Here is a 27246-nt window from a genome sequence, read left to right as displayed (position 1 = left end):
TCTCGAACTTGGTCACCTCATCTGTGCAGCTGACAGTGTTGAGCAGAGCAGGGTATTAAACAATGAGCAATGGAGCTCCAAAAGTGTCATTAGGGCAGTAATAGATAGTGGGGTATGTCTGGAGGTATGTGACTGCCACACCTAACGCATCAGCACTCGTAGGCATGCCTGGTATTTGCACCAGCCCTCTCCTAATTGAAGCAGAGCCATGCAGTCTGGTTTGGAGCCAGCTCAGAGGTCTTCTGCAGCTTCTCTCCACAGCTACAGAAGCAGGAAGTAAAGAATTTTGACATTTGCAATCAAAATGGCTGTCAAACTGATGTGTTAAGAGTCATGGTGCTCCCTCTGTGCCTGCACCTGTTATCTCCTGCCTTGTACTGCCATGACACACTTTTCTGAGCAGGGATCATTGCTGGATGCCACCTTTGCCGTTGTGTGTGTAGGACTGAGGAGGATTCAGCTCATTGTGGGCTTGTGGTATTACAAGTGATAAATGAGAAGAGTGAAGTGATTTGACAAAAAGTGTCTGGTACAGACTGCTTATTCTCATTTCTGAGAATCGTTCCTTGCAAAGGGGTGTGAGGGCTTTACAGAGAGCTGATCAAAGCCTGTGGAATCTGACACTGTTCTGCCTGATGCATTTTAAGGCCCAGTGTCAGTCCCAGCCTTCCAAACCTTGAATATAAGAGGGAGAATCTTTCTACAGTCCTCCAGAAGTGGTAAGGGAGAACCAAGGGAGGGTATGGCCAGAGATTTATGGAAGGGAGGTTGGTCTGGTGTTGAGAATTGAATGGTTCCTGTGGTAGTAATGCTACTGCCTGACTTCCCTGCAATCCCTGAGACAGGAGAAAGCCAAAAGAGGTGTTCCAAGGGAGAGACAGGTATCTAGGGCACAAAAGAAGTCATGCATATCCCTAGGGAAACTGTTAGAATGACTCTCGGCAGGAACTGACTGCATGCTTCCTGCAATATTGGCCCTCAGAGCCTTGTGCTGGGACAGGCTGGGAGTGCAGGCAGAATAGGCATCTGTCTGCTGCAGCATCTGTGACAGTGAATAGCAGTCCACCCAAGGAGCCTTTGCTGCCATTGAAACCAAATAGCTGGGCAGAGTTGCATGATATAGTCAGAGCTGAGAAAGGGCTGTGTGTCAGCTCTCTGACATTTTGCTGTCAAATGTCAAAGTGTGCCTGTGGAAACCTTGTCCTCCCACAGCAACATCTGCACCAAAGTGAGGCCTGTGTTACTCAGCAAGGCTTGCCAGCAAGTTGGTGCGGGTGCTGGAAATCTGTTCCCAGCAACCACTTACAGAGAGACGTGGTCTAAACCTTACAACCAGCCACAAAGGTACCAGCAAAGGCAGGGGAGGTCTGAATGAATAGACAGGCACTAGGGAGCCCAGGCCCATCCTTTTTCCCTTGGTGCTGGGGGGGGAATAGGGTGAATTGGGGCTGCTTCAGCAGTGTATCGCAAGCTGCCTCAGAATGGGGCAATGTTCGTGCCCTCAGTTGCTGAACACCACCTTCAGTGTACATGTGCGCTAGGCATAGAGCCAAGAGCTGCTGTTACTGATGGTGGTTCTTGAACAATGTGAGCTTGGGAATCCCTGATGTAAAAGATCTCCTGGGAATCAAGGCTGAGAACTGACTCACCCCTTTCAGCCATTACAGCAGAGGATGTGGGAAAGCAGCCAGAGGCTTGTCAGACAGGGGAGTCACTGAAGGGGGGGTGAAGGGTTATATGGGCATTAAGGAATCTATAGTTGGTGGGAGCTTAGGATCACACGATAGTCTAGCTGGATGTGGTCTAAGTGTCCTCTCTACCTCAGAGCCTTATCCTGGGTGAAACATCCCAGCAGAAGGAGGTGTGAGGGTGAGGGCCCACCATGTGGATCTCTTGTTGATCCCTGGTAGAGTCTAGCCTAATCCACAGGCTTGTCTGCTTGCTAACACTGGTGTTAGCATTAACTTTTACATCAATGGGTGTTTATGGTAAACACCAGGTCCATTTCCATCTTTCTATTTTTTTCCTGCCAACACATCCTATGTCTCTGAGATGCACTGTTATGTGTGGGAGTAAAGTACTTTTGATCAGCTTTATTTTAGCATTTTTTAATTGCTGTTCTTATGCTGTGAACCTGGAAGAACTGAAGCTCCTTCTCTAGATCTTCCTTCTCTAGAGCTGTCTCATTGTTTACACTGTTCTGACTTCTCTTATCCCACTTTTCTCAGTTTCCCTTCTGGGCTACTATGTGCCCTTGTAGCTCTGCTCCAAATTCATTATCATCCCATAGTCACAAATGCTGAGGTAAGGTAGGTGAAGGCCTAGGTAGTGTGGATGTTACTTCCTGAGGTCTGGAGGTCAGTGATGGCAGCAGAGACGGGTCCTGGTGTCCAGAGCAGGATCACAGCACAGGGCATCAGGGTACTGTGAACACTGAGGATGCTTAGATGAGACGTGGGATGTGCATTGCTGATCAACAGTGTTTGGGCCAGAGTTTGGAGGAGGAGAGCTTGATCCCTGAGAGCTCTAGTTCATTCTCAAATCCCTCAAGACCATCCTGGTTCAACATTGTCTTTCGTGGTTTCTCCCTCTCCTTTCTGCCTTAGCTGCCCTTCCATGCTCGCCTCTGCTCTGGCTTCTCTGAATTATGGAAGGGAATGCAAGAGGGAAAACATCCACCAGGTTTTCCTAGGAGCACTTGCTGTTTGCCCCTTTGGGGCAGGTGGGGAAGGAAGAGTGAACATGTTCCCTGCTCTCCAATGTCAAATGCTGGTAAACATCTTTCTCTAGCCTTATGACAACCTGCTATTTACTGACCTCTGATGGAGCTGAGCTCTTAGTACCCTGCCTGTATGGCTCCTGGGATTGTGAACTGTTACAGTGGTACTGCTGTAAAGTGCAGTAGATAAGTGCTACAGATAATGTGGCAAAATGTCAGGAAACTGTGAGCCAGCCACCCTAAGACTGTCATCAGCAAAAGGTTAGTAGAATGCAAGGTGCGGTATGGGATCTATTTAACCTTCAGCAGTAGCTCCCCAAGGGCTCACTGAAGTCATCCACTCCCCATAACATGAGAGGCACTTGTGTGCCTAAGTAGTTGCCCACTTTGATTTGTTCCCCCGGCACCATTAACAGAGTTTAGGGCCTCGTGGGGGCTCCTTGACTTCAGAGAAGAATGGGTGTTCCTGCTTTCCTTTTCCAGGGCTGGCCTGGATGTCTGTATCTCTAATGTTGTGAGATCTGCCAGTACAATTAAGCATTTTGTTCTTAAAGAAAAGTTCAAGATACTGAGAGGCAGGGAAAGAAACTGATCCAGTGCAAGAAGATAGACTGCCCTCATCAGAGAGCATTTATGTGCTGTCTGCTTGCTCTCCTGTGAGTTTACGCTGCCACCACCATTGCAGAGCAGTGTCTTGAGCAGGACCTGTGCAGCACTTTGGTCATTTGAGTGAAATCAGTTTACTGGCTTGATAGGTTTGAGAGGGGTCAGTTGGAAGCACAAGTGTTGTCCCAGGAGTCTGGAGGGGGACATGTTTGCCTTGCATTGTGGTGCTTTCCCTGAAGAAGGAGAGCTGAGGACCTTAGTAATTGTGCTGAGGAGAACCCAGTCTGTTCAGGGCATGCAGTCTTCCGTCAAACTAAGGATGCTTTAAACTGTTACTGCCTTTCCTGAGAGGTGACTTCCTCTGTTTTTTTTGTCTCTCTCTAGGTATCTGAATTCCCTCATGAGAAGTGTCCTCCCAGCCTCTCATGCACATCCCAACCTGTCCATGGGTCCTGCCAGCTTAACTGATGTCCTGAAGAGCATTCCTCACCATGGATAGTCCACCCAAGCTGACTGGTGAAACACTGATTGTCCATCACATTCCCCTGGTGCATTGCCAGGTCCCTGACAGACAGTGCTGCTCTGTGAACAAAAGGACCAACCCCTTCTGCCAGCCAGAGCTAGGCATCACACGGACCTCTGTCCTTCCAGACAGAGACCTTTCACAGACTGACTCCTTGGTGTACAGCAGCTTTCTCCAAACCTCGGAAACCTCAGCAGAGGCCTCAGACAACAAAGAAGGCAAAGCAAGGAACTTGATTGTCCCTAGCGTCAGTAAGAGGCACAACCCTTTCCTGCTGAATGAGGGTGAAGACCTCAGCATCTTTGGGGATGACTTGGGTCAAAAATCTTTCCACCTTCATAACTCCCTTGTGTCTGGCAAACCTCCCTTTCACCTGCACGAGCTGTCCTTGCCCCCTTTCCACCTCCATGACTCCAACCACATTGTGAAGTCCTGGAACATGGCCAGTCGGTCTGGTGTGGTGGATGGGCAAGAGGACAAAATCAGCAGTGATGATGTCCAGAAGAGGAACAATGTCAACCGGTGCCGCCAGGCCTCAGAACGCATGGAGCTGGATGAATGCAGCTGCCGTCGTGGGAGCTCTTCCAGCTTCTCGTTTGATGGTGGCGACCAGGAATGGAACCAGAACACCGGTGAAGCACTGAGGAATCAGGATGCTCTGCACAGCCGGACATGCAGCTGTTCCAGCTCAGAGCTCCAGCACTGTCGGTGCTACAGTTCATCGAGTCAGTCAGAAGTGACTGACCAACAGATGGGCTACATCAGTGACTCTTCCTGCAACAGCTCCGATGGAGTGCTGGTAAACTTCAGTGCTCTCTACAACAAAATGAATGGCCATTCTCGGTCTAACTTGAATTCAGCCAACCTGTCCTGTGACTCTTCCTTCTGCAGCCACTCAGACACAGGGGCTTTTTACCTGGATTTGCATTCATCACCCACGGAATCCAAGATGTCTTGTGAGTCACATCATCCAGAGAGTTCAGGGAAGGTGTGTGGATGTCACCACTCTTCCTCACCTGTCCTTGATGCTAACTGCAACTCCTACCACCTCCACTGTGAGCCTTGCACTTCAGAAAGCTCAGATCTCACTGCCTGCTTCCAGAGCCAAGCACGGCTCGTTGTGGCCACTCAGAATTATTATAAGTTAGTCACGTGTGACTTGTCTTCCCAGTCATCCCCTAGCCCAGCAGGGTCTTCCATAACTAGCTGCTCAGAAGACCACACCAAAGGTAGCCCAGCTCAGCCCAGTGAATACTACCTGTTTAGAAGGCCTGACCTGAGACAAGAAGAAAGCAATGCAGAATGCAGTGAAGCGGAGACAAAGGGAGAAACCACACAGAATATGATTGAGGGTCAGGTCTATGTAAATGTGTCACCACCTAACCTCAACACAGGCCGGCAGCGCTCCAGGAGCTATGATCAGAACCTGGACAGGAGTCCTAGCAGCCGGCTGGGCTCTCTGGAGCGCATGGTGAGCTGTCCCGTTAAGTTGAGTGAAAGTCCAGCAATACCCATCCAGAGTTCTCCCCCAAAGCGAGTGACATCTTTTGCTGAGCTGGCTAAAGGCAGGAGAAAGAACGGCTCTTCCCCACCTCTCCGATCCAGTGGTGATTCCTCCTTGGAGTTCTCCCCTATTCCTGAGACACAGCGGGATTGCCCAACCTTCCTTGAAGAAAGAGCTCGCCGCAGCCAGAGTCTTCCACCCATGCCCTTCGTCCATGGCTTGAACCGGAGCTGTGAGGGCTTCTGCTTGGATCACACCTTTGGAGATGGCCAGGCTTTGCGTTCCACAAAAGACTTAGGCTCCAGTGAGACCATCCCTGGTGGGCGGGGGGCAGGTGAGCAAGCCTCTCTCTCCCTGCTCACGGAGGCTGATGCCAGCTGCTCAGGTAGCTCTGCCAGTGGCTGCGGACAAAGAGATGTTAGAGTTCGAGCAGACGGTAAGGAGCCAAAATAGGCAGAATGGAGACATGAAAAGAAAAGTTGCCCTTTGGGTCATGAGGGGAGCAACAGAGGAACCTGCCTGGCAGTGGGAGACCATTGCAGTTTGTTCTCTGGCCTACCACTCTCTGGGGTAAAGCCCTGCTGTGCTTATTTCGGACCCAGATCAGTGCAATTGTGTTGCCCTTGTATTTCTAGAGCCTTTTGAGGTCCTGTGCAGTCCTCCTATACCACGTAAGGGGGGACATGGCATTAGCCCTCCCACAGATTAGGGTATGTGCAGCTTCTTAGAGAATTGTCTTATTCTGACTCTGTTCCATGGAGTTGTATTCCTACAGTCCCATAAGGGATTGCCTTTAGCTCTCCAGACAGGGATTTGAGGATGCTCAGCAGAGCTGGGTTCCCAGGAGAGGCAGGGAAGGGAACAAGTAGGTCTTTTTTAGCCCTTCTTCTTTGGAGCCGCATGAAGGAGAGGAGAAGGCGTAGCCAGCAGCTGCTTCTCAGTGCAGGGCCCAGGAAGCTCACACAGTGTCTGCCATGATTTACAGTATGAGCCCTGTAGACATGAGAGGAGCAGTGGTGTCTTTGCTGGGCCATCCCATTAGCCTGGAATATCCTGGCTGTATCCTCCACAGTGCATGGGATTGCAGCAAGGGTTCCTATAGAGAGGTGCATGGCCATCACCAGGATAATTGTTCCAGTTCCCTCTGCAGGAAAGCCCTTTGCATGAATCGCTTTCCTCACTGATATTGCCATTACATGTCCTGGTGAGGGAGCTGTGTGACAGCCCTATAAGTGGCTGAAGTACAGCCATTCCTCTAGCATAGCAGGAGATCTTTATCCCTGGCCCAGGCAGTTCTTGTACCTGCTTCACAGGTAAGAGGCTGTCTAAAATGAGGTGCTGACCAGACTGCTGTGTTAGATAGCCCCTAATGTGCCAGAGCCCCGACTGTTTCCATTTAATGCCATGGAGATTTCTAGCAAGATATGGGAAGAACAATTCATTCACTGCTAGGGCAGTGTTTTGCACTGCAAGTGTGGGAGAGATTTCAGCCTTTGGAGCAAGAGCTCTTTGTGTTTTGACCTCTTTGTTTACTGAGCCTTGAACCTGTGCTTGCTGCAGGAGAGCTTGGAAAGCAGGTCTCTGCTGGGAGAAGACAGCAGTGGGAGCAGCCGTCTTGGTTTGCAGAGGAATTGCTTGGAGGGAGCAAGAGCTGCTCAGGGAGTGGGAGAAGGGGGCAGACAGCAGCTCAGGGCAATGTATCCCAGCAGTTCCCACAGCCATGGCGCTTATGTAGTCCCTTCCTGTGACCTGTAATAGGATGTGACCTGCACATTAGTGCTGTGCAGAAAACCTCTGCCTGCAGCCAGAGGTGGACACAGAGCCGCCTTGCTCCAGCTGAGAGCAGCATGAAGCCTGGAGAGTCTGAGAAGGGACTAGAGGGACAGAAAGCCCTGCTAAGTGCTGACTATAGGGAAAGAGACCTGGCACACCCCACAGGCAGCAGGTAACACTAGAGCTCTTATTGGAATAGGTCCTGAAGGCCCTCAGCTCCTCTGTGTCCCAGGGTATGCTGTACGCCTGGGGCTTTTTAGGGCAGGTCCCTGCCCAAAGGCAGTTCTGGAGGAGAGGCAGAGGAGGCAGGCCAGAGCCTGCTGTGCCATGCTGGGATGCTGTGTGGTTGTCAATCAAGGAGCCCAGACAGTCCTTTGTGTGTATCTAGTGCTGTGTGTGTGTGTTGTGCACAGTGTGTCATGCTTCACTGTGTCCCTGTGGATGTAGTGGCCCTACCAGGAGCTGCAGGCATATGCAGACAGGAGATAGCCCAGCACAGCCTCTAGGACATCTGTGTCTGTCATTCGCTAGAGCAGGCCTGGATTTTCCAGGGTTGGAAACTCTTCTGTTTCTGCTGTGGGTCTGACTTGCCCCTGGAGAATTCCCTTCTTGCCACCACTGGTGTTTGGAACATCCTGCTTGGGTTCTCGTATAGGCAGGGGGAGGAAGGAAGCTGTGTGCTCAGAGGGGGAACTGTTATAAAGAAGAGAGGAGTGAGGCAGAAGGGAAAGATCTGGCAGGGAAGCAATGGGCCTTTCCAACAGCACTGAGTGTGATGTGGGTGCTGTTACTTGGGATGCTTATGCTGGGTTGGGTGAGTCCTCAGCATGTGTGGGAGGAGATAGTCCTTTGGGCTGTTAAATCCCGCCGTGCTAAGTGCCGTACCATGGTGTGTTGGGCCTGTACAGAGGCAGGCCGAGGATGGGTGCATGGGGCCCTGGCTTCTAGACACAGAGCTGCACTGAGATTTTGTTGTCAGTGCTGTCCTGGGGAATGGGGTAGAGATGAGAGGGGGGAGTGGAGTATGTGAAGCTGGTGACTGTAAGGAGAGAAGCCCCAGTGCAACCCCCTCTCTTCCAGGCAGCTGGGCCCTCCATGTTTGGGGCCACTTGTCTTTACCTTGCCAGCGCATGATGTATGTGGCCAGTTCCAACTTGAACCACTCTGCTTATCTCACTGCTTCATCCTCTTCCTCCCACAGCTGAGAGCACATTCCATTTTGCTTATGATCTGCCAGGCTCATGGTGATTGTTCCTCTGCCCACCCTCACACTTGGTCCCCTTTTCTCTCCCTGAAGGTGGTGGCACAGACAGCAAACCTGTGGTACGCTACAGCAAGGACCAGCGTCCCACGACTCTGCCTATCCAGCCCTTCGTTTTCCAACACCATTTCAGCAAGCCACCCAAGGCACGTGCCCTGCACAGCCATTTTGCCTCTAGCCTTTCTCAACTCTACAGTTTGGCCAGCAACCGGCCTGCCAACCAGCAGACCTCCTCCAATTCCCAGTCCTCAGCCTCAGCCACCTCAGCAGAGCGGTCAGTGGTGGCAGGGAGCCAAGCTCACAGCACACTCCTGACCCAGCGCTCAGCAGATGGAGCTGCCTCTCTCAATGATGGCTGCATTAAGAAGCCTGCCCCTGAAACAACTCGGCCATCCCCCTTGGGGAGTTACTCTCCTGTGCGATGCAATGTGCCTTTCTTCCAGAGTGTGGACTCCTCCTCTTCCTCGCCCACTGCAGAGAGAGCTGGAGAGAGCCAGCCTCCCAGGAGCAGGTCCTGTCCCATCTCTGCCAGCCTGCTTCCCACGAGGTCTTCCCCAGCTGTCAGTGCCAGGCAACCTGCCCAGGCCACCAAAGCTGATACCATGAGGCAAAAGGAGAACCCCAAGCCAGTTCCCAAGAAGGAGGCACCGCTGGAGCCAAGCCCGCCACTCTCTGAGTACCGACTCCACAGTGGGTCCCTCCTGCCCCTCTCAGTGGGTGGTATGCACATGAGCAGAGTGGGAGGCCATGCAGAGCCCCACTGGAGGAGTGGCAGCGAGACCAGCAGCTCTAGTTCCCTGAGCAACATGGGCATACGGCCTGTCAATGGTAGGTACCCATCCACCAGGCCATGCCGGTCTGCGAGAGCTCCAGAACCCTGGCTGTGGTTCTTCTCTGTAGTACCACCCTCCCATATAGCCACAGCCCAGGGTGAAGTTGCCTCTGGGTGCTACAGTGCCCTACACCAGTCTGCCTGCAAAAGTCATATGCTGAGAGCATGACCCTGCAATCCTGATCCCTGCACTGTGTCTCTGGAGAAAGCAGCATGGGGCTGCCGATCCCACAGCTCCCTGTGCCAGGTGGTTGCACCCCAAAACTTGCTGCCTCTATGCCCGCAACCATGAGGCCACTGAGGTTCCTGCGTTGCTGTGCCAAGCTGTGGCCTCCACCTGTCTGTCATGTATACATGCTAACGTCCTGAAATGCTGCTGGACTGTAACTAACTTGCTGTCTCTCTTTCTCTGTCCTTTCTCTTCATCCTTTCTCCCCGTTTCCCCTCCAACTGCTCACGTCTTCCCGTATGGTGCACACTGCCTGTGGCGTTCTAGCAAACCACCTATCCCCTCAAGCACTGAAGTGGCGGGAGTACAGGCGGAGAAACCCCCTGGGCCTGGACCGCGTTTCAGGGCTGCCTGGCTTAGCAGGCAGCCTAGACAAGAGGCAGCAAGAGCCCCGGCTGAACCGGGGGAACCCCATCTTTGAGTTCCCTGGCACTCTCAACACCAGCCAGTTCCACTGCAGGCTGAACGGTGCGCACCACCTCTTTGCTGGGGGTATCTGGGGATCACCTTGGGGCTCAGGTTCAACATCCCAGCCATGCCAGGCCTCATTTTCACTCTGCCTGCTCAAAGAAGGAGGGATGCTGCATCTGGTCACAGTGGGGCTGAGGGGTACCAGAAGAAGGTGAAGATTGGCTTGCTGATGGTACAAGCTGTGTGGGGCCTCCCTCCTCCACAAGCTGAAAGTAGTCAGGTGTGGCTCTTGACCAGGTTGAAGGTCATGGGGAAAGTGAATGGCCCAAGAGCCAGCTCACACCTCAACAAGTGGTCCTGGACTGTGTCCAGCTTGTAGCCTATTTTTCAGCCCTTGGAGATCTAATGTCCAAGTGTCCCAGGGTGTCGGCCCCTCTGCCCCAACCCTGGCAGCATGCTGAGTGCTGGGCTCTAGCTCTCATGGGGCAGCTGACAATAGTGTGGGATTCTGTTTTCTCTTTCATGCTCTGCCATTAAGGTCTTCCCTATCCTCCAAAAACTGTTCAGGAGAGGCTGTGAGGGGCAAACTTCTTTTGACTGAACCCTTATGAGTCCTCCAGGAAGAGCTGTGGGGTCTATCTGTGGGAGGGAGAGTGTTGAGGCCAGCCCCATATCATGAAGTGAATTCCCCAAAGCTCTACACCTCGTTCTGCCAACCCCAGCAGTTTCTCCATCCCTCTTTCACTGGGAATCAACCAGATGGAAATCTAGCATATGAAGGAGCTCCTGCAGAAATCTACCCTTGGAGGTGGAGAGAGATGATCCCAAAGGATAGGCAGAAGGCACATTGCTTACTGCCTGTGGCTGCCTGTGTGTGACAAGTAGGGATTCTCTGTGTGCTGTACTTTTAACCCAATTTCATCCCTCTTGGGGCTATCTGTACAACAGTCCTGAGAGTCTGGTGCAGTGGGGTTTTCTTCAGCACCAGCCATTGAGAGTGAACCTCCCACAGCATTTTCCAGTGCCCACAGTCCCCTCCCAAACTGGACCTAGATGTTGGGTGGCCTGTGGGGTTGAACTCTAGAAGCTCATGTTAAAAACTATTGTTGGGGGGTTACAAGCCTGTAGCCTTGCAGCTCTGTCTCAGGCTGGGGCAGGCTAGTATGAAGGCTTCTGCTGGTGCAGGTGCAGGTTGCCACTGAGAAAAGCAACAGTATAGCAGAGGCTTTGGTATAAAGGCTTGGGGCTGATCCTTCTCCCCCTGTCTTGGCCCTGCAGGACAGTCTATGAGGCAACTCCAGCTTACCTACACTGACTTCTTCCCTGACTACTTCTCATTAGCGGAGAAACCCCCTGCTGAGTTCTGCCTCTCCCCAGATGGCAACACAGAGTCTATCTCCATCGACTTGCTGCAGAAGAAGGGTGAGTCCATACCTCTTGTGTGGGAGTGGAGGAGTGTAGTGTGGCAGAGCAGTGCTCATCTCTGTCTTATCTCATCTCTGAATAGACATAATGGTTTTTTTCCCTGCCCTTTTCTGCTGTTGGTGTCATATTAGATGTCCCCTTGTACAGACAGCTGTTTCCGTGGCAGGTTTGTGTGTTCTCTGCGCCATGCCACCTGCCATGGAATACATTTGAGGTGCTTGTTCCAGGAAGTATGACGAGAAGGGATCTTAAGTCCACAAGAAAAGGTGAAGAGAGTAGGCAGGCACAGGAGTATGACCCTAAATCAGGGCATGCTGACACCTTGTTTCACTATACAGGGGTTAATCTGCAGACTCGTGATGTTGCAGATGCTTGAGATTCTGTAAATTATTTGAAAGCTCTGTTGGGTTCTAAGCTATATGGTGAAGTGTTCATATAAATGGGTGGGGGAGAGAAACCGGAACAGGGTATGGCTGTGACGGGGCCCATGCTAGAGGCAGGCCTGGGTACGAGATTGTTGACAGCTACCTCTGAGTCATGTCAAAGAGAAGGGATGTGCAGAAAGGTTCCCATGCCTTTACCAACTCTGTGTTGGCGATTACCAGATGGCAGCCTTCCCCCCATTCCACTTCTGTTCTTGTTTTATGTTGAGGCAGCCATCAGATGACCAACTGGTGGCTTGTTACTGAAAGTTATTACATAGCTTGCCAAATGCATGGCTCCTGCTTTGTCTCCATGCAGGATCAGAGCATTGAAGGATTCTGTGCCTTGGACCCATTTCTGCTCCCACAAGGGACGGTGCATGGAGATGATGTCCCATGTCCCTTGGGAATCTTGACAGGGTGTCTTATGCTTCAGCCACTTCTAAAACTTGTCACTACTATTGAGCTGATACTTGAGTTAGGAGAGGCTCTGCATGTTTTTAGTAGAGAGGAGGCATAAGCCAGTCATGGAAATGCCCCTGCTTGATTTCTTCATGAAGTGTTTGACTTGGGTCTGTCCTGGAGGCCTCTCAGGCAGCTCTTTGACCATATCTTTGTCCTCTAGGTCTGGTGAAGGCAATCAACACTGCTGTTGACCTGATTGTGGCTCACTTTGGAACAAGCAGGGACCCAGGGGTGAAGGTAAATGTTGCTTTCTCTATGGCTTCTCAATGTCATGAATGACATAGAGGGGTGGATAGGGATTGACTTTCCATTCTCTTCCAGCACAAAAACTATGGGGCATCAAATGAAGCTAGTAGCAATAAGAACAGAACACAGGCGGTGGTACTTCATGCAGCAGATAGTAAATCTGTGGTGATTCTTGCTATGTGATGCTGGAGGTGCTAAAACTTTATATGGGTTTAAGGGAGCACTGGACCAATACAGGGAAGGGAAATTCACTGGGTCTACCTAACACATAGGAACCATGTCCAGCTTAGACGGTCCCTGAGCTGAAAGTAGTTGTAGGCTGGGACAGTATTAAAGAGAAGTATTGTATGTGTTGCTCTGGTTTGACTCTTTGTTATGGACTTATATGTGGCCCTTAGTGAGACAATACCAGGCCAGCTGGACCTCTGGTCTGAGGCAGTACAGCTGCTCTTTTATCTCGTATAGTGGAGAGTTATGTCTCCCTCCTCAGCCCTTCCTGTGCTCCTGTTCAGGCACTAGTAGCAGAGCACAGTGCAGTGTCCGCAGTCCCTTGACAGACCACAGGTCTCCGCGATGATAAAAGGTGCATCTGTCATTGCCCATTGGTGTCCTTCTCTGACACCCTTCCTGGGAAGACCTGTGTTGGTTCTGTGACAGAACCCTTCAGAAAGTGCAATGGCTTCTGTAGCTGGGTGCCACAGTGGCTGACTCTGCCACAGTCTTTGCTCTACCCCTGTATCAGCATTTGTTTTGTTGTGGGGCTGGGGATAAATGGAGCAACAGCCTGTGCTAATCATGGGACATCTGGAGCCGGTGGGTGTCCCCTGTGGCCCTTGCCACAAAATCACTAGCTTCAGAGTGCATCTAGGCTGCCTGTGCAGCTGGCTGTCTTGGCTTGTGCTCCATTTGTCTCCCATTTTTGGAATAACACAAGCAGAACAAGCTCGCTTCTGCCTGCACCAGCCATTGTTTTTCAGTCCTGTGACAGTCAGCCTGGCTGTGGTGCCTCCTCTCAAAGCTGAATATTCTGCTTCAGTCATGGGGACTCTGAGGCAGCAGTGTTACACTATTTGGCCATGACAGCTGCCCTGGAGTGCCATCCCCTAGGAGAAGCTTGACTATGGCAGATTCCAAACCTGTTCAATCTTATCTCAGAGCCCAGAGTAATCTGCCCCTAATTACAATTGTCACTGATGCAGAGATTGCTGTGTAGCAAAACTGGAGTTGTTTGGATTTCCTGACTGTATTTCCACAGCTTCTTGCAAGCTTCACTGTGAATTTCCTGTGCTTGCAGTGTTGGTCTGGGGAATTTTCACATTACTTTACTTGGCAGACAGTGCTGTACTTACAGCCTCAACATGGTTTTTATGTGGGGTATCATTATGCCTCAGTGTGCAAAGGGCTGAGCATTCACCTGTCAAAAGGCAGCACTTGTCCCTGATGTTCCCATGCTCAGTGGATCTGGCAGGATTATTCCTGACCGAGAAGTTCAGTCTCAGTTCAGGGCCTTTGTGGACCCGTGCCAGCTGGCCAGTATAATTCCAGCTCAGCTGGTAAAACCTGTGCTCTAAGCCCAACTGCCCAGGGCCACCAGAAAGATGTGCAAGGTCCAGGGCTGACCATTTTGGATTGACCCCTCGGCAACTCAAGGCCTGCATGCAGCAGAATGTGTCCCTGATCTGCTGATGCTGGGCTCTTAAATGCTTCCTCATCTCAGCCTAGGCCCATTTTGCCTCCACCCTGTTTATTTATAGTAATCCCTAGGAATTATAGCTTGGCATGTTACTGAGTTAAGTGTTCCTTAACCCCTCAGAGCTGGAAGTTCCTAGGTCAGTTGCTGCTTCCTGCTTCTAAAATAGCAACAAGAAAATCTTTTACAGCAGCACAAGAAGTCCCTACTCTTTTATTCCTCCTGCAGGGCAGCCTTGCTATATCTCCCTGCTATATATGCTACAGGGAGAACTTCAGACATCCTAGGGTAACCTCTTGCCAAGCTGTTGCCTCGTCTCAGACTGGAGTAGACACTGCAGGGAACAGCCAGAAGCGGTGTGTGAGGCAGTGGGAATGAAGGGGAAGAGCCAGCCTGTGCAAGGAGCTGCTCAGTTTCATCTTGGCCTGCATATTGGCCCACTGGGTGTCTGTGGTAGGCAAATGGGGCTAGACTGTTTGCATATGTCAGTACTCCGCGGAACAGTTACCAGCCCTTTCCCTGTTGCATCTTCTCCCTTAGGCCAAGCTTGGGAACAGCTCCGTGAGCCCCAACGTGGGGCATCTCATCTTGAAATATCTGTGCCCTGCTGTCCGGGACATCCTGAGTGACGGGCTGAAGGCTTATGTCCTGGATATGATCATTGGCCAGAGGAGAAACATCCCCTGGAGCGTGGTAGAGGCATCTACCCAGCTGGGTATGGAGACTGTGCTATGATGCCCATCCCTCCTCAGCACTGCTGTACTGTGGTTGGGAAAGTGCTGGGGAAAGTGGACTGTAGGGTTGGGGATGCAAGGGGTCAAAAAAGAGAGGGAACCCTCCCCCTCACCTAGAATGTCCTTTTTCCTCTTCACCCCTCCGCCTAACAAATGTCCTTTTCCTCCTCTGTAGCTTTCCAGAGTGCTTCTAGACTTCATCTTTAGCCCTGCACAGCTGCTGTATAAGGCAGAGTTGTGCTCTACCTTGGTCTGTAAACAAAACTGTGCACACAGCTCACTAGGCTCAAGCATGGCCACATCACCTACATCCGCTGCTATTAACACTTTGCACCTTAGATTGTGGCAGTGGCTAACATCCAGAGGTTACAGATGGCAGGCCCACACTGATCTCTGCTTCATGAAGAGCTTACATCCAGGCCTGGGAAGCCTCCTAGCCTGTCTGCAGCAAATCTCCAGCTCTGGTGTTTTTGCTGTGATTGCAGACATCCCAAATTATAACCACCCACACCATGATTCTGTGTACTTGCTGATTCTGAGCCAAGGAATGTTGTTGTCTCTGAAGTGAGAGGGACATGTCCCTGGGGTACTTTCATCCACTGAAACTCTCCCAAAGTTCTGGAGTGACAATCTGGGACAGACTATGACAAATCTGCCTTGTGGAGTCCAACTGTTGGAATGGAGTGAATTCATCCTGCTCATCAGCGGAGGGGAAATGCACAAGCATGCCGGGGCACCCAGGCCCTTTCTGCCTTTCCCTGAATGCTCCTTCCAATAGTGCCATTTTGACTTTGCTGACCCAGACTAATCCCACCATTTTGCTTGTCTCCATAGGCCCCTCCACCAAGTTGCTGCACAGCCTCTACAGCAAGATCAGCCAGTACACAGAGTTGACCAACCACACCATGAGGTTCAATGCGTTCATCTTTGGCCTTCTCAAGTAAGCAGACTTCCTGGGCTGACTGCATGTCACTCTCCAGGGCTGGCAGCTGGTCGCACCTCACCCCTTATGCAAGTGCAATTGCTAGCAGAAATATTTAAAAAACTTGGGAAGCAGCTCCCCAGCTGTGTGTGGAGGGACAAAGAAGCCATGAGCCCAAGGGAACTCCGGAGGGATCAAGACCTACCCCCCACTAGGCCAGGACTGAGAGGGGCTGGCTGCAGGTCACTGAAAGACATTGTCAACTTGTTTTAGCCCCAAAACATAAGGTGTGAGGAATCTGTCTGTCTGGGTTCATGTAGGAATGGAGATAATGTATGCAATTTAAATTACTGCTAAAAATCCCTGTGTTGCTGCTTCCTAGGGTTGCAGTGAATCCCAATATGTGAGGCTCTGAAGAGAAATTTCCCTAATCCAGGACTCAAGGCTGACCCTTTCAGTCTGGATAAGGAGTGGGCGCACTCAGTGTTAAACAGCAAGATGACAGTGATGTTCTGTCTCTTTCCCTGTGATGGGATGAGTGCTGTTAGGATGCTATTTCCCTGCTCCACTCCAGTGGTCAGCAGGAGCTGACACTGGCAATGGAGTCCCCAAGATTTCCAAATGTTGGGAGACCCCCTCCAAAGCCAGTTATGCCTTGCTCACCATGCCAGGGGTGGCCCAGATCTTCTCCGCAGGCACAGAATGCCAGCATTTTGGGGACAGAACCTGAAGCAATGGTCTCATGTTTGTAGATGATTAGCCTCTTCCATATGAGCCCTGCTCAGCAAAGCTAAGCTATGCCAAGGACAAAGGCACTAAATGGTGAGGAAACTTGCTGGAAATGTGGCTGTTAGGGGCCACAGTTGCACAATGCCTCATTTTAAAGCAAACAGGGAAGGATGGCTCCTTGATAGGCTGGGTGGCTGTGGTCAAAGCATGCTGATCAGAGTAAGCCACTGTCTTTCCGCTAGGTCTTGAGGTTCACAGGGCTGTGCTATGTAAATGCCCTTTTCCAGCCACACTTCTTGTAGAACAGCTAGGATGAAGGGGGTGAGGGGATTTTCACTGCTTCTTCCCTGCTTGTTTTTCCTTTCTGCAGTATCCGGTCCTTGGAGTTCTGGTTCAACCACCTCTACAACCATGAAGGTAAGAGCCTGAGTGCTGTGTGGGCTGGAGTGGAGACCAGATTCTGCATGAGCATAGATATGAGTTCTGGGGCCAGTTTGTTCCCTGGTGATCTCTCAGCCTACATTGCTCCCTACTGCGCTGAGCTGAAGGAGTAGGCTGTGCCCAGTCCCAGTGTACAGGTTGTTGGAGGGCTGTACAGCTACAGGGAGGTAGGTGGAAGTTGTAACCCTGTGCAGGTCCCTGCACCTGAGCTGTGGAGAGTCTGGCCCACCATGTCCTTCCCAGTTGCAGCCAGTACCCAAGGCTACCACCTCCAATGCAGATCCCTCAGTCTACCCTCATGGGCCTGTGTGCAGCTCTAACCCTCCTCAAATTTCTTTATTTTTTGCAAATTTCTGCCCAGCACCTAGGAATCTGGGATGGCTGGAGGTGTAAACACTTGGCGGAAACCCTTCAATCATGGGAAATAGAAAGAAAAACCTCCTGATGAACAAAGAACAGATTTTACTGGTTGTGTCTGTTTTTTCAACTAGAAATGCATCTGGAGTGTGTAGACACCCAGCAGCTCTGACCAAGCTGCCTGTCGCCTCGAAGCTGCATGACTAAGTGCTAAGTGCATAGTGAGACAGAGACACCCTTAACATGCTTGATGCCCTGTGAGCGCTGCAGGCTCAATGTGTGCTTAGCCCAGAGCCCCAAGCACTGCAAAAAGAGTCCAGCCTAGTGTCTTCTGGCAAGCTTAGGGGCTGACAGAAGATGACATTGCCAGCTGTGTGTGTATGCAATCAGCACTTCTCTCTGGAATAGCCAGGAGAGCGGACATGCCTTTGTACTCAGCAGTGGAGCAAGAGACATCACCCTGTTTTTCTGGAGCAGAGAAAGACCCTTACAAATGCTGCTGTTCAGTCTTTTCCAAGCCAATATTAAGAGCTAAAAGGGTGAGCAATAGCTAGGGGTCTTTGGAGACTGAAGGCTGGGCAGAGGGGTAGGAGAGAGGGTGCAAGTCCTGCCTGTGGTGTAAGTTTGTTATCCCACTGGGGCCAAATGGCCACAAACCCTATGCCCAACTCTCTGGTGGAGAGGTGGTCAATGGTGGTGCAGATATGGCCAAATGAAGTGCAAGGTGAATGCTGCAGATGGAAAGAGCTGGTCGATTTTCTGTTGGGATCCACAATTCAACCCCGCTAGTTCCTTGGAAAGAGTTTATTCAGCTGTTCCTGACACTCTCTCTCTGTAGGGGACTGGTATTGGCTCTGTTCTGCAGCTCCCTGTGCATATCTGGGAGGTGGAAGAAGAGAATCTTAACATGGGCCAACCTTCTTTGATGCTCTGTATTCACACCCTATGCCCGTGGCATTTCTGATAGAGATTCTCCTGGTGGATAATCCGATAGGCAGATCCTGTCAAAGTTCAGACTGCAGGCAGAACTGGAAGCAGCATCTGGGCCCTTTGTCTGCTCACAGAACATCTAGTGCTCCCTGACTAGTGGTGCAGTGCTGAACCTCATGCTACAGCCACGGTTGTGACCAGAAACTAGTGTTCAGACTCCTTTCCCCATAGCTGCAGCAGCTTCTTGGTGGCCTGGCAGTGGGCGAAGGTGATGAGGGCCTCTGATCTAATCACTGTCTCCTGCCCTACAGATATCATCCTGGCACACTACCAACCGGTAGGCTTCTTGTGCCTATCTCACAGTGTGTGCCAGCCTCTTTTTGAGGAGCTTCTGCTGCTGCTCCAGCCTCTCTCTCTGCTGCCCTTCAACCTAGACCTCCTTTTTGAGCACCACCTGATGCAGATGGGCAAAGAGCAGCAACAGCAAAAGGAGTTGCTGCGTGTGAAACAGGACCTGCTGCTTTCTGCACACTCCACCCTGCAGCTCATGCGGACGAGAGGCAGCAGCGAAGATCCTGATGGCTGCAGCACTGCCCCTGAGGCGTGTAAAGCAGGTGCTAGAGATGGTGATGTGTCACCAGGCCACAGCCCCGACCAAGTTGCAAGCGAGAGAGTCAAGGGGGTGGGGGCCTCCTGTGGAGACGGCGACAGGGAGGAAGAGAAGAGAAAGGTGCGAGACAGCACATGGGAGGGGAAGAAAGACAAGCAGGCAGGCTGGTGGTACCAGCTTATGCAGAGCTCCCAGATTTACATTGAAGGCTCAGCTGAAGGCTCAAAGTTTATCCGCTATGAAAAGAAGAAGAAGGCTTTGAGTGCTGTGCCCAGGTCAGCTGAGACTCGCAAGGTACCGCCTCCCCGTGAAGGGGTGGTGGAGGGCGCAGAGGCCTGCCCAATTGCCGAGGGCACCTTGGAGGAGAGGCCCAAGGCTGCCAGCAGGCCAAGCCCTGAGGCTGTGGCAGAGCCTCCAGAAAAGACCCAGCAAGTACCAGCCAGTGAAGAGGTCAAGGAACGAAGCTGGCCCTTCTGGATGGGAAGCCCCCCAGATTCAGTGCTTACAGAGCTGAAGCGCAGCAAGGAGAAAGAGACTGGGACTCAGCAAAGACCGGGGGCAGCAGCAGCAGCCCCCCAAGAGGAGAGCAGCAGCAGTGCATCGGAGAGCAGCCAGCCCATCAAGTGGGGACACTTGTTTGGGTCCAGGAAGATGCAGAAAGAGCCCAGACAGCCCAACAGGTAGGGCCATGAAAAGGTTAGGGCTAGGGAGGGCTAGTTAACCTGGGACTGCTGCAGTGCAAGTGTGATTCAGGCCAACAGCCTAGTCCTGTGCTATACTGCAATGGTACATCAGCCCTGCCAGCCTGCCTGCCTTGATTCCACCCTTACCACTGTTCCCCACTGCTGTCACCCTTCGTCTCTCCCCCTTACTGGTTCTCCTCTTCTGCCTGAGCTTGGCCACTGCCTAGTCTCCTAAGCCCCTCTCTGGGAGAAGGTGGGGAGAGGCCTTTAGTATGGCCCTTGCTGCTCCATCCCCATCATCACCTTATCCCTCCCAAAAGCACACACTAGGTAAGAGAAGAACATGAAACCATCCCTGTTGCTCACAACATGTGAGGAGGAGGCATGAAGTTGCCCAGTGTAGCTGGGGCCTCCCAGCTTTGCTTCTCCATCTGCATCCTGCTTGCTGCTGTGGCCACTAGAAATGTTGTTTCCAGAGCAGGCCGTAGTGTGTCTGCAGGTGGCTGAGCCCCCCTGCAGGATACCTCTTGGAGACTGCAGTGCATGTTGTGTACACAGTCAGACTTACAGGGCATGAACTTGCCATGGAGCAGCTGCTCCTTTCCTCTAGGTACAGTTCCCTGCCACTGCCTGCTTCTGTCTCCCTCTCACAGGTTGCCCTCTGGCTGGCTAAGCTTGGACAAGTCTGTGTTCCAGCTGGTGGCCCAGACAGTTGGGGCAAGCATGTGGCGAGAAGCAGCCCCTGAGCCGGAGCCCCAACGGACGGAGCCACCTGAAGTGTCACCTGAACAGCGACCGACTCGGGGGCTGTCTCCCAACCCTCCCTGGTGAGCAGTGCCGTGTGCCCATCCTGCAGGTGCCAGGGATGTGGTGGGCTGGGGTTGGTGCTGCTTTTCCTGTTGAGGTTTGTCTGGCCCCTTTTGCACTCATGGACCAGTGGCAGTTTAGGGCAGTAAAGCAATTTACGCTGCCATCCACCCCAACTCTGCAACCTGCAGACGAGGGGGAGCTGGGGAAGACATTCGTAGGACCCTGTCACAAAGCAGCCATGGGGAGTCTGGCTGGGGAGGAGGCAGAGGAATTGCTTTGCTTGCTCCTCTGTGACTGCAGTGGTCCCTGGGCTGCAGTGGGGTGAGTGCCCTGTGGCAGGCTAACCCTTTCTCCCCTCCCTCTGCCTGCAGTGAAGTGAAAGCTCTTTGCCATCACATTGCCACTGAGGCAGGACAGCTGAGCTTCAACAAAGGGGACATCCTGCAGGTCATTTCCAAGGTGGATGGTGACTGGCTGCAGTGCAGCCTCGGCTCCGAGAGGGGACTGGTGCCCATCATGTATGTCACCCACCCAGAGGACGAGGACTATTGACATGGCTGGGAGGCTGAGCACAGTACCGTGAGCTGCTGAGGCTCCTCTGGGGGAAGCCCACCCTGCCAGAGGAACAGACACAGCTTCTTGCTAGTTTCTTACCCTTCTTGCCATTACAGAATACAGTAACCATAGGTGGTTCCTTCCTGCTCCTCCTCGTGCAGCTGCCAAAGGCCGACTCAGCCCACGGGGCCTCCTGCCAGCTGCAACCCGTGTTGCCAGGCATCGCCGTGCATGCAGCCACACCAGGGACCGTCTGAGCCCCCTACACCTCACGCCATCTCCAGCACCTGTAGGCCGTGAACTTGTACATAGCAGGAATTCAAGCAGTCCCCGCCAGAGCAGACGCTGCCCCTCTGCCCAGCTCCATGCCACACTGAAGGGTGCAGGATGTTGGCTGTCCCCTTCCCAGGAATGGCAGTGCAGCCTGCAGCCTTCAGTGCACCTGACATCATCAGCCACAGAGGTGGGAGCACTGTGTGTTGTCAAGGTCTCTTCAAGGCTCTCCCATGCTGACAGGTTGTGTTGTGGCTTGAGGGGGACCATAAGGTAGGCTCCCCCACTCTAGAACAGCCCTGTCCTAACCTATAATAATGGTGCATCGTGTATTGTACCACACCAACAGCTTGTGTCACATGGGTCAGGCATGGCTGGGTGCCTCCCTGGGAGGGCAGGCCAGCCCGTGGCTTGGCACTTCCACACTGCAGGGCCTTGTGCTGTGCCTGGCTATGGCCAGGGGAGGGGAGAAAGGGAATGTGTGCGTGCAGGGCAAGCGGTTGTGTGAGGTTGTGTGGGGTTGTGAGGAAGGCGTGTGAATGTTCAGTGTTACGTAGGTCCAGAATGGGTAGTGGCACCCTGGGCAGAGATGGGTGTCCCCCATGCCCTCCACACTGATCAGGGAGCCAGTGCCTAGGATGTCCTGGGATGCTCAGTGGAGAGAGGGAGACTAGGAGGGGAGGGGGTGAAGACAGGGTCCCTGACTGGGCTAGGGATGCTCTTTGGAGAGGGGGGCAATGCTCCTGGTAGGTAGAGCGGGGGGGTGCTCCCAGAGGGAGCAGGGGAGATAGGGTGGGAGGGATGGTGTTCCCTATGGCATAGGATTTCTGGTCTTGCCGAGCAGTGCCGTGGGGTGGGGGGGCAAGTGGGCCCGTAATAGTGCACAAGCACAAGGGGCTGTTGGGGGTCCTGGGGTCCTTGGCAGAGCCAATGCCAGTCAACCCCTTCCTTGCCGTGTTCATGCTGCCCACTGGTGGGGAACAGTGTTAATGAAAGGCCATGCCAGTATTTGGTGCCTTGGCTAGGTTGACACTGCTCATGGTGTCATGCCTGGGCTGGCTTCCCCATGGCAAGGGACCCTGGTCTTGCAAGGTTACCTCCTGCTTGTACATCGCTTAGCGGACGTTGCACCATATTTTATTTGTATTCCCCAGTTAGAACAAGGTGTCTCGCCTTTATTTATTTCTTTATTTATGATGCATATTAATAAAAAAGGTGCTGATTGAGCTCCCTGCTGGTATGCAGCCTTGTGATTTCAGCCCGTCCCTGGGGAGGACCCAAGGGGTACCTGTGCTGGGTCACCGCATTGCAGGCTTCATCCTGCCTCCAGCCGCAGCCAACACCAGACCTTCAGAGAGAGACAGATTGCCCCCAGCTATCCTTGGCTCATCACAGACCATGCGAGAAGGGAGGCCTTAGTCCCCACCTGGCCCTACAGTCACACCGTGCCCTACCAGGATTCTTAGTCTGGCACCTGCTTCTCGAGGGTGCTCAGGCCGAGGACGTTGTGAGTAAGGTGGCCGTAAGTATGGCCAAACTGGAACTTGTAACCTGTGGGCAACAAGGAGGAAGTCCTGAGTAGTGTGGGAAGGAGGCAGCAAGAAGAATGGGCTCAGCATGGGCCACGGGGCTGACAGCCAGAGCCTGGGACAACCTGGCTGTGAGAATTGCTGGCTATGGATCACCTCACACAGAAGGGGTCTGGGACATTTGAACTTAAACCAGCCACAGCACAGGATTCCCAGGTCCTGCAGGAATGACCCTTGAGAGCCCATCCATCCCTTTCTTTTACACCCAGGTAGCTCCAGGGAGAAGAGAAAAACTGGTTGAGGCTGCAGCTTTTTTTTTTTTATGAGGATATCATGTTGGAGTTTGTTTGAGGCTACAGTCTGCAGTGAAGTGAGTCAAACAGGTTCAAAAGTCCATAAATGAAGCAGCCCAACTCCCTGTCCCAACCTAGGGAGGCACAAAATGGCCACAGCTTGCACATGGGCTGCTTTAGCCCTTCAGAGGGGTGCTGTGGACAGACCTGCTTACAGATGGCACAAGGTCAGACTGCTCTTCCCATCTGTGCAGGCTGGGTAAAAAGGGGAAGGGGACTGGGTGCTCCCAGATGGGAATGCTGAGTCAGGCCTGTGGCAGGAGAGGGGATTTCCAGCACCCTGTGTCCTGTTGGCACAGACACCGAGTGCCAGCATCTCCCACAACTACGACAATGGGGTGCTTGCTGCTGAGGCTGCCTCAGATGTGTTGGGCCATAGTTGAACAATTAGGGTATGAAAGGCTGGATTTGGGGTTGCAGCTATAGGGTTTCTGGCCCTTGCAGTCCTTCCATGCCAAAACACTCTTGCTAGATTTAGAGGAGCACATTGGGGGGGAAAGCCGATTTCTCCAGAGGGAAGGTGTGTGGCCATGGCTGTTTGCTGTTGGACACTCACCTGGGACATAGCCCGCGTAGTGAGGTAGCAGGCCCGTCTCCACTGGGTAGGTCTTTCCCAGGGGTGGGAGGATGGTGCTGCCTTTCTTGGTCTCAGTCCTGTCACCTCTCTTCAGGACCATCTGGCTAAACTCAAGCAGGGCCCGGTTGGTAGTTATCGGGTAGCCTGTCCCAATCAGGAATCGGGCACGGGGCACAAAGCCTGTGAAGCCTGCATAGGTCACAGGAGATATCCTGTAACAAGGCCAGCACTGGCTGCGAGCAGGCCTCAGAAGGCCTGGCACCCCCAGGCCACCCAGGGGACACCTGGGGATCTGTGCTGGACCCCTCCTATGCCCACCCCCCACCCACTCCAGACTGGCACTCCTAGGGTATTACCTCAAAGGGGATACACACAACCCATCAGGACAGTATCCCCTTACCATCCCCCTGGCAGCCCAGCTCTGCCCCTCTCCTTGCAGCCTCACCTGAGATGAAATATTTTTGTGGGTCATCATCCTCCATGGAGTAGGGGGAGTGCTGTGGCTGGAAAGCATGCGGCCACACATACGGGGCAGAGGCTGGCAATGCTGCTGCTGCGGCTGGGTGCCCCTGGTGGCAGCCTGGCCCTGGAGGGTCAGCCACACGATCCTGAAGGGGACATGGAGCCGTGAGTACCACCAGGGGCTGGCTGAGCTGGGTGAGGAGCCCCTGGTGCTGCCATGCCCTGAAGCAGGCCCTGATCTAGGGAGTGATTCAGCCAGCCGCCAGCACAGGGAGCTCAGCACCCCTCGGCACCCCCTCGACAGGGATCTGGTGGCAGAAAGGCAGGCGCTGTGGGATGCGGGTGGAGATAGAGGGAGGGTGCTGACCCCAGCTCATGTGCCCACCCCTCACTGTGGCTGTGAAGTGCTGTGTGTCGTGGGCACAGACCAAGGTGGTCCCCCAAGGGTGGGGGAACAGCCCTGGACAAATGGCAAGATGCCAGCTCACCCCGGCCCAGCTCACATCACTCTCCTGTGTGGGGTCCTGTGGCAGCAGCTGTGTCTTCAGGCAAGCCTGCACCTTGCTGGCAGCTCTCAGCCTCTGCTCAGCAAAGTCGCTCCTGGCCTCCTTGCAGATCTCAGAGTAGGTCTTGGCAAAGAAGTGCTGGGCTCTGGGGATGAATCCTGGGAGCAGAACATCCGACACGTGGGAAGCAAAGAAGAGCCCACCTTCGTGGTACAGGGCCTGCTCTAGAGCAATGGGGAGGGCTGCAGGACCCAGAGGTGGGGGAGGTAAAGGGATGGGGTGGGAACATGGCTTTGAGGATGCTGAGGGTGCATGGGAGTGCAGAGGCACATGCCAGCCTGAGGAATATGTGCCAGCTCAGAGGGGAAGACCTGCTAGTGACAGGGGGTCCTAGGGGATCTTCTCTGCACACTCTCCGATCTGCCCTGGGAAACCAGCTTGTGGCTCCCGCTGTGCTTCACAAGGGCAAACAGCTGGGGACAGTGCAGCAGTGCTGAAGCACTTTTACAGGTAGGTGAGTGCCACAGATCACCACCTTGTGCTAGGATGGCCTCCTCCTACCTGTATATCCAGGGATGACAATGGAGCTCAGGGGCTGAGTGCCTGCCCCCCAGCAGGCTTCTGGCTCCCCCAGCAGGTCTTGGGGTTCAGTGCCTTGGCAGGACCAGCGAGTCGGCTGCAGCACCATCTGGCAGGAGCGCGGGACCTCCAAACTGGTCAGGAGCTGGGACGTCTGTTGGCCGTAAGTCTTCCCCACGCTGAACTTGTAGTGAGGGCAGTAACCAGTGTAGCTGCCACAGTGAAGTGAAGGCAGGGAGAGTTGCACGAGGCAACGCTGCATCCCAGCAGTGTAGCCCTGCCATGCTCGCCCTGCCACTTCACATGAGCTGCCATGCTGCAACTGTGTGCCCGGAAGCTGCAGGTGCTCACCCTTGGACAGGCAGGGAGAGCTGGGACGGGGATGCACATGGGGCAAAGCAGGTAGGGAGAGCTGGGATGGGGATGCACACAAGGCAAGACAGGCAGTGGGAGCTGGGATGGAGATGCACACAGGGCAGGACAGGCAGGGAGAACAGGGATGGAGCTGTACATTTGGGCAGGACAGGCAGGGAGAGCTGGGATGCTGATGCACATGGGGACAGGACCCGCCCAAGCAGAGGAGGATTACCACACTTTACTTCTGTGGACCAACCTCCCCATTTTGGGAGATGCTGCAGGCCACAGGGTTCAGTCCCACACACCTGATCTCTCATACCTGGGGAGCTAAAGGGCTGTGGGAAACACACTGCAGGTGAACAGCACAGACCAGCTCTCCCAGACAGCCACCCACCACAGCAGAGACTACTTGGACCTTTAAACCCACTTGCCCTCCATCCCGGCCACAGGGATCTGCCCTGGGTGCTGCTGGGTGCCCATATCCATGGGAGCAGCCTATTTTACATGGAAACATGCATGCTTGCTCCCCAACCTCAGAACGAGTCTCCAAGCTCACAGTGGCCTGGGGGGTGGCAAACAGCACCCTGGGGCACCGGGGAGCTGAGGTCGCTGGGGCAGGCACTGCCAGCTGGGGAGCAGTGGAGGTGGCGCTTCACTGAGCCACCGCCACCTCGCTCCTTGCTGCGGCTCCTGAGCAGAGGAGGGTTGCTATGGAGGCCCCTGTACACAGTGTCACTGTGAGCTGGTGGCTCGTGGGGCCCCAGGGAATTGTCCTGATGGCATCTCCCTCCCTTCCCTCCACCGGGAGAAAAAAATACCCTGGGTGTCGGAGAGGCTGGCAAGGTCAGGGAGCCCAGTACTGGCAGGAAGAGCTGGCAGGGCCACAAGGGAGTGCAGGGCTGGGCTGGGAAGCAGGAGCAGCACCCTGTGGGGCTGGGCAAGGGTAGCTGTGTCTGGAGGGAGACCTGTGGGCCTCGGCATGGGACCCCCCCCCCAGGGGCAGGGGTCCCTGCACAGGGGCACAGCTGATCCCCAAGCCCTGTTCCCCTGAGGCCAGGCAGCCCAGCACTGGCCCCTGCGCTTACCCAGGGATGTAGTGGGGCTCAGGAGTCATCAGGACCTGGCTCATCTTCGGGGAAAAGGCTGTGGCCATGGTTTGCAGGGCCCTCGCTGCCTGGCAGGGCCCTGGTCAGGAGCAAGGCAATGTTGACTGTCACTCAGAGACTGCTGTCGGAGCCAGGCAGGCAGGACGAGTGCTGAGGAGCTGGGGACCGGGAAGGGAGGAGCTTCCAGAGCACCAACAACAGCCAAGCTGCCTTGGGAACAGGCTGGGAGAACCGGGACATGGATGCACATGGGGCAGGGCAAGGAGGGATTGCTGGGATGGAGAGAAGCACACTTGGGCAGAACAGGCAGGGAGAGCTGGGCTGGGGATGCACCTTTGGGCAGCATAGTCAGCCACCAGGGGTGGGTACAATGCCTTGGTGGCCTATAGACACCCCAAGTTGATAGAGCTGCCTGCTCCGTACGGCTGAGCCAGGATGTGATTAGCAGTGTCAGAGGAGAGACCTGCGAGTCATGCCAGCACAGGTCACAGGAAAGCAGAGGGCGTCTCATCAATCAGACTCAGGAGCAGCAAGTAGGACTGGCAGAGGACAGTAACAGTGTCACATCACAGTGACTCAGAGACATCTGGCTGAAAGCAAAGAAGGTACCACATTAACCTGGCACCT

The 27246-nt window shown here is 53.6% G+C and overlaps 2 protein-coding genes across 6 annotated transcripts in view; one reads left to right on the top strand and one right to left on the bottom strand.

Annotated features, from left to right (window-relative positions):
• LOC112988027 (AP-4 complex accessory subunit RUSC2) overlaps positions 1-22376 on the top strand; it is a 63017-nt gene extending 40641 nt beyond the window's left edge. For 4 of the 5 annotated variants that reach the window (XM_026108225.2, XM_064500403.1, XM_026108226.2 and 1 more), the window contains exons 2-12: positions 3710-5788; positions 8423-9214; positions 9715-9915; positions 11137-11280; positions 12331-12407; positions 14647-14821; positions 15675-15780; positions 16862-16908; positions 18531-19509; positions 20166-20339; positions 20694-22376. In XM_026108225.2, the coding sequence (XP_025964010.2) occupies positions 3817-5788; positions 8423-9214; positions 9715-9915; positions 11137-11280; positions 12331-12407; positions 14647-14821; positions 15675-15780; positions 16862-16908; positions 18531-19509; positions 20166-20339; positions 20694-20874 (4848 nt within the window). In that variant the 5' untranslated portion in view covers positions 3710-3816 and the 3' untranslated portion in view covers positions 20875-22376. The remainder of the gene's footprint in view (positions 1-3709; positions 5789-8422; positions 9215-9714; positions 9916-11136; positions 11281-12330; positions 12408-14646; positions 14822-15674; positions 15781-16861; positions 16909-18530; positions 19510-20165; positions 20340-20693) is intronic. The other variant, XM_064500405.1, reaches the window with a different exon arrangement.
• Positions 22377-22612: 236 nt separating this feature from the next.
• On the bottom strand, positions 22613-26666 carry CIMIP2B (ciliary microtubule inner protein 2B). Its single transcript, XM_064500980.1, has 6 exons — positions 26599-26666; positions 25139-25368; positions 24575-24735; positions 24055-24112; positions 23589-23798; positions 22613-22701 (listed from the first exon to the last, which is right to left on the bottom strand). The coding sequence occupies exons 1-6, from the start codon at positions 26664-26666 to the stop codon at positions 22613-22615; spliced, it is 816 nt and encodes a 271-aa protein (XP_064357050.1).
• Between the last annotated feature and the right edge of the window lie 580 nt (positions 26667-27246).

This window comes from Dromaius novaehollandiae, chromosome W (genome assembly GCF_036370855.1).
Source record: "Dromaius novaehollandiae isolate bDroNov1 chromosome W, bDroNov1.hap1, whole genome shotgun sequence".
Taxonomy (NCBI): Eukaryota; Metazoa; Chordata; class Aves; order Casuariiformes; family Dromaiidae; genus Dromaius; species Dromaius novaehollandiae.
Note: the sequence above shows the minus strand (reverse complement) of the source record. Positions and strands in the feature narration are given on the sequence as shown.

Excerpts from the sequence above, each read along its gene's own strand:
- CIMIP2B (XM_064500980.1), bottom strand. The coding sequence starts at position 26,666 with ATGGCCACAGCCTTTTCCCCGAAGATGAGCCAGGTCCTGATGACTCCT. Across the intron at positions 24,113-24,574 it reads ACCCCACACAGGAGAGTGAT|CCACAGCACTCCCCCTACTC; the intron begins GTGAGCTGGGCC and ends CATGCTTTCCAG. Across the intron at positions 22,702-23,588 it reads CTACGCGGGCTATGTCCCAG|GTTACAAGTTCCAGTTTGGC; the intron begins GTGAGTGTCCAA and ends TGTTGCCCACAG.